This window comes from Octopus bimaculoides, chromosome 12, assembly GCF_046866305.1.
Source record: "Octopus bimaculoides isolate indiv1 chromosome 12, ASM4686630v1, whole genome shotgun sequence".
Classification (NCBI taxonomy): domain Eukaryota; kingdom Metazoa; phylum Mollusca; class Cephalopoda; order Octopoda; family Octopodidae; genus Octopus; species Octopus bimaculoides.
In genome coordinates, this window is record NC_142939.1 from 55,513,663 (window position 1) to 55,520,474 (window position 6,812).

Here is a 6,812-nt window from a genome sequence, read left to right on the forward strand (position 1 = left end):
CAACATCCCTCCATCATCAGCTGCCTCACGGATATCATTATGGTTTCGACACCCGAGCAGTACTATTCAATCCGACCCTATCAACACCACTACAATAAGAGTTATTTGGGAACAAACATACCAAAGAAACCATAACTTTCAAACACATTTACTCTATGTAAAACAGTATCGGTAAATTCAATAAGTAAAATCTATAAACAACTCCTAAATACGTAACTAAACAGCGACCAATCCTTTAAGTCATACAAAAAAATATTCCCGAAAGTGAAAGCTTAATAACCACTTTCATTCAATTTAAACATAGGCAATATATATCTATATATAAAATAACGAAGCCAGTTATAAGCAACATAAAACCAAAAAGGAAGAATTCAATTGTCACTAACTGTTACTAACAGTGAAGAGTTGCACCTACATTTCTAAAAATAAATGATAAAAAACCCTCTTAGCCACAAAGAAGCACATGTCCATGTTCTAACAGGGAAGGCTAACTGCCCCACAGCGAGCGACACGCATACACATATACTCTTATATATCACGTGCAAGCAAATACATCTTCAAAGCTTGTACCATGCCTTCATTTATTGGTTTAAGTACCTATGTAGTGGCGAGTACAGAGACACCTTGCTCGTCTTATAAGATGTCTATGATTACGGTTAGGACGCCGAAACTTCGAAGTTACTGTCAGCTTTTCCCGTGTAAAAATTGTTAAATATGTACTCCACTAAAAGGCACTGAGTAATACTTCAGTTTTATGTTCATTTTTTTTTTTTATTCCACATAAAACAAGCATTAAGACAGACAGACAGATAGATAGATAGATAGATAGATAGATAGATAGATAGATAGATAGATAGATAGATAGATAGAGAGAGAGAGAGAGAGATAGATGATAGATAGACGGAAACTGAAAAAAGCCCGTTGTACATATATATATATATATATATATATATATATATATATATATATATATATATATATATATATATATATACATACATATATGTATGTATGTATGTATGTATGTATTTGTGTGTGTCTATGTTTGTCCCCCCCCCCCCCGTCATCGCGATAGATATAACACGCGGTGGTTTTCGTATAGTTTTTTACTTACAGAATTCCACTCACAAGGATTGAAGAAACTTGCACAAGATTCCACAGAGTGAAACTGAATCTGAAATCACATACTTTCCAGAAATTAAGCGAAAACTACTGCTAATTCCTTGATCAATTAGGTCGCCAGAAACTCGGTCTAGTTTGAGCTGGCAGAAACGGTAGCACGCCGGGCGAAATGCTTAGCGGTATTTCGTCTGCCGCTACGTTCAGAGTTCAAATTCTGCCGGGGTCGACTTTGCCTTTCATCCTTTCGGAGGTCGATAAATTAAGTACCAGTTACGCACTGGGGTCGATATAATCGACTTAATCCGTTTGTCCCCTCTGTGTGTAGCCCCTCGTGGGCAGTAAAGAAACAAGAAACTCGGGCTAGTTTGATTTACTTATCCGATTTACTCTTCGGGAGAATCAATGCAAGAAATAAAATGAAAATCAATTTAAAATTTTTAAAAATATTAGATTAACCCTTTAACAATCAGATTACTCTATAAAATGCAGTGTTTATTTATTCGCATTGTTTTGAATTAAACATGGATTATCTCATAGCTTCCAAATTTCAATGCTGAGATTTTTTATTTCTACAATGACATTGAAGGGTGGCTGTGAGAGGCCGACCTGGCTGGTATCTTTCTCTTTTACTTGTTTCAGTCACTTGGCTGCGGCCATGCTGGAGCACCGCCTTTAGTCGAGTCAATCGACCCCAGGACTTATTCTTTGTAAGCCTAGTACTTATTCTATCAGTCTCTTTTGCTGAACCGCTAAGTTACGGGGACGTAAACACACCAGCATCGGTTGTCAAGCGATGGTGGGGGGGGACAAACACAGACACACATACATATATATATACATATATACGACGGGCTTCTTTCAGTTTCCATCTACCAAATCCACTCACAAGGCTTTGGTCGGCCCGAGGCTATAGTAGAAGACACTTGCCCAAGGTGCCACGCAGTGGGAATGAACCCGGAACCATGTGGTTGGTAAGCAAGCTACTTACCACACAGCCACTCCTGCGCCTATGAACATAAAGCAGGTTGAATATTTTGTGTGGATATCGCCAGTTTAAATGTCGAATGTAAATGTAAATTCATTCGTGGAATCTTAAACTGTATGAAATCTCGGCACATAAACACCTCAATAATTCCTCCTGGTCGAATTAATTCAGGAGTTAGTAATCATCTTCTTATATAATTATCAGTAGTAAGTATAACTTCTTATTTTCTTAATATATGTCAATCGGTACAGGCCTAACGGTGTGTTATGAAGTTTGCTTCCCAACCATATGATTTCTAGTTCAATCTCACTACATGGCATCTTGGACGAGTGTCTTCTACTTCAGTTTCTTGACGATCAATGACGTGTGAGAAGATTTGGTAGTCGGAAACTGAAAGAAGTCAGTCACCTACATACATAAGACAGACAGACAGACAGACAGACAAAGAGGAAGGGAGGGATAGCTTCAGCTATTTCTGTACATGTTGAAAAACAAATGATTTAATGAAAAACATCTATAATTCATCTTGATACGAATACGAGCTGTCAGCGGGCGAGACGAACAAAACAATATTTTCAAAGTTACTGAGTTAATAGTGTACTATACTTTCGGGGTTTAACTTGTAAATTAAATAAATCAATTAACAACAAATTGATTTAATTTAAATTATCAATTGTACCTTCCTCAGCACTATCGCTCCACGTTTACGAATCAACATGAATAATTTTTAAAATATTACCTCATTCGTCCACAGCAATTCGAATTTCAAGGTATAAAAATTATTACAATACAAGAGTGAAAGAAAGCTAAGCTTCCTTTTCAGATTTCAACATGCTTCTGCCTGGCGGCAAATTTAAATATGCATATATAATTTTTATACCTTGAAATTCGGATTGCTGCAAACGAAAAAGGTAATATTTTAAAAAATTATTCATGTTTATTCGTAAATGTAGAGCGATAGTGCTGAGGAAGGTACAATTGATAATTTAAATTAAATTGATTTTTTGATTTTGTTATTGATTTATCTAATTTACAAGTTAAACCCGAAAGTATAGTACGCTATTAATTCACAGTAACTTTGAAATATTGTTTAATGTTCGTCTCGTATTCGTATCAAGGTGAATTATAGATGTTTTTCGTTAAATCATCCATATTTTTCAGCATGTACGGAAATAGCTAAAGCTATCCCTCCCTCTATATATGTATATTTAAATTTTAGCGGAGAGGTGTACTTGACCTATAGTTTATTTAACACTTTAACATTTAAACGGGTCTAAACTGGCCAAATTCGGCATCTCGCACCTACCACACAATGTCATTCTAAATATATGCTACCTCGTCATTGAAACCTAGAAGCAGTGAGATAATGTGTGATTAATTCAAACCAATTTGGATAAATAAACATTATGCTTGACAGAATAATCTGAAAGCTAAAGGGTTAATCGACCCTCGGGTGATGAATGGCAAAGTTAGGTACAGCGTGATTTCGAAATGAGGACGTAATGAGCCAGAACAAACGCTGTAAGATGAGTTGTCGGTCATCCTAATGGAGGGTGATCTCCGTCATTCGACGATGAGGATTTGGTTGTTCGGCCGACCGAATTACCTGCTCCTGGATTATTTATGTGCAAGTGGATGAGTATTCCACAGTCATAGAGTGTACAAAGGATAGAGCTCCTTCTTGAGTCATATAGACTCATAAGGCCGGTTTCCCAGGTTCTGTGGTGTATTTCCTCCTGGACGGGACGCCAGTCCTTTGCAGGATTACACATTTTTGCCAGCTGGAGCAACATGAAATGAAGTGTTTTGCTCAAGAACACAACGCATCGCCCAGTCCAGGAATCGAAACCACAATATTACGACCATGAGTCCAACACCCTAATCACTAAGCCACGTGCCTCCACAAAGGTAAAGTTACATTCTCGAATCATCCTGACTCGTAAGGAATGGTTTCCTGGTTTCTATGGTGTATAAGCTACCCACCTGGATGGGACGCCGGTCCGTCGCAGGATTAATCATTTTTGCTAGTTGAGTGGACTGGAGAAACGTGAAATAAAGTGTTTTGTTCAAGAACACAACATATCGTCCGGCCCAGGAATCGAAATCACATTCTTACGATCATGAGTCCAACTGCCCTAACCACTAAACCACACACCTTCACACAACCGTATGTATCCTTAACATGATTCTCAATCAGAATCAGCGTGACGAGGCTGTAGCTAATAAATTACAGGTACAATCCATCTGACGGGCTTCTATGCAGTTTCCATCTGCCCAGTTTCACTCACAAGTTACAGTTCAACTTGTCGCTATAAAATTTGGCACTTACCCAAGAGTCCACGCATTGAGATCGAATCTGAGACTTCGTAGACAAACTGCATAATCAAACATAAACATTACTATCATATGAAAATGTGTGTTAGTTTAATAATCTGGATTTTTAAAACTTTTTTGTCAGCCTTTACCGAGGTAACTTTTGCGGAAAGATATTCTATTCATAAGTGTTTCGTCCTTTTTAGGGATCTCTAAGACATTATCCAACTTGTTGTTTCTTTTTTAAGAAGAAAATAGGGGGTGGTGATTTTAGGAAAATTTAGCTGTTATATCTAGCACAACGAATGACCACGTTTCTAATATTGTTTTATTATTTTTATTATTATTCTGGCCTACTCTGAACATGTACTTGTAGGCCAGAGGGAATGAAGAGGAGAGGGGTTCCTACCTAGGATGTCCTTGGTGATTGAGGTGTCCATTACCATTATTAAGGTGGTGATCCGACAAAATCGTTAGCACGCTTAACGTGGTGCATACTGGCATTTCGTCTGTCTCTGAGTTCAAACTCCACCGTGGTCGAGTTTGCCTTTTATCCTTTCGATGGTGATAAAATAAGTACCGCTCTATCACTGGGGTCGATGTAATTGACTACATGCTATTCCAATTTTCATACTCAATATATCTTTATTATTTTTTTTTCTAAGGCAATCGGATGCATCATTAATGGGACAGATTTCGACAACTCTTTCAATTCAATAAGATGTAATAACCACGTAGAGAGATGAGTTTCCCACCCACCCCAACCTCGTTTCGAACGTTCAAAGATATCTGTAAACAGTGTCAAAGAAGTGAGAAACATCCACGTTTTTTCTTTTTTTTTTTTTTTTTTTTCAATTAACATCTTTACAATAAAACAACATAACTCACTATATTAGGGTATTAAGAATAGTATATCTTATTGTAGATTTTTTTTTTTTCTTTGAAATAAATAATAAAAAAAAAATAACATACCACATAGAAAAATTGTCCAGCTGGAAAACACGGCTGTCGTTGGTGGCATTTTGGGGGTCTTCAGTTAAATTTCTTTCGTCGATATATTTGGTGAAAAATTTGAATTAGTGAAACTAATATATATATTTATATATATATATTGTTATACTTCGGGATGATAAATATATGTTTATATATTTATATATGTAATATATTTATATATAAATTCTCTTGAAAATTTTGGTAAACGTATGAATGATTCTATTGTTTTATATCACAGCAGAAAACTCCCAAATCGGTGTTTTCGTTGTTGTCATTAATGGTCATGGTTGTAGTGGTATTGGCGGTGGTGGTGGTGGTGGTGGTAGTAGTGATCGTTTGAATGTCGGCGGTGGTTTTTGTTGTTTTTCTTCTTCTTCTTCTTTTTACTTGTTCTTGCGACGAAATTTCAATTTAGGAAAGGAATACGAGAGAATATGCAAAAACAAAAACAGACTGGTTTGGCGTAAGATCTTACTTTGCTCCTCGTCTTTCGTAGATCTATTAATGAAATGACCAATATTTCGCTTAAACTTTCGAAAACACTAGTATATAAATAATAGATACGTGTGTATGTGTGTGTATATATATATATATATACGTGTATGTGTGTATAAAGACAGAAAGGAGGAGAGAGGGAAAAGAGAGAGACCGAGTCAAAGAGACAAGGACTGGCTCATACAGAACGAAAACTTTATAGAGGAAAGAATTTCCGAAAACAATGAAAGAAGTTTTGAAATAGAATGTGTGTGTGTGTGTGCGTATATGTGTACGTACGTAGTAGTGTGTCTTTGAGTGTGAGGTGTGTGTACGTGTGTACGTGTGTGTGTATGTGTATGCGTCTGTATGTGTGTTTAAATGCTAAATATATAAATGAATTTTTACACAAGCGTGTGTGTGTGTGTGTATTGATACATACATAAATGTATATGTAAATATATAGAAATATATATATATATATATACATATATAGAGAGAGAAAGAGAGAGAGAAAGAGAGAGAGAAAGAGAGAGAGAGAGAAAGATGCGTATAAGTCTATGTATATGTGTGAGTGTATGTATGTATGTATGTATGTATGTATTCTGAATCCAAGTATGGTATTGTGTATACACGCAGAGACGGAAGGGCCAAATAAAAAACAAAAAAGAAAAGAAAAAAAAGAAAGAGAGAGATAAAGTGAGAGAAATTAGAAGAAAGTGGGAGGAGATGAGAGGGGGAGAGAGAGAGAAAAGGGAGGCGAAGGGTGCGAAAATGTAATAGTTGTCACTTTGTATGTGTGAGAGTATGTGTATGCATGTGTATGTGCAATGTATATATATATGGATATATATATATATATGTCCGCATTCTCTTGTGTGTAAGATTTCGACAGTCGTAAGTGAATATGTGAGTGTGTGTGTAT

General features: G+C 36.3%; 1 protein-coding gene across 2 annotated transcripts in view; it reads right to left on the reverse strand.

Moving 5' to 3' along the window:
* LOC106870125 (opioid-binding protein/cell adhesion molecule homolog) overlaps nucleotides 1-6,531 on the reverse strand; it is a 63,116-nt gene extending 56,585 nt beyond the window's left edge. Inside the window, exon 1 of one of the 2 annotated variants that reach the window (XM_089361064.1) lies at nucleotides 5,393-6,531. In XM_089361064.1, the coding sequence (XP_089217190.1) occupies nucleotides 5,393-5,441 (49 nt within the window). In that variant the 5' untranslated portion in view covers nucleotides 5,442-6,531. The remainder of the gene's footprint in view (nucleotides 1-5,392) is intronic. The other variant, XM_089361062.1, reaches the window with a different exon arrangement.
* Between the last annotated feature and the right edge of the window lie 281 nt (nucleotides 6,532-6,812).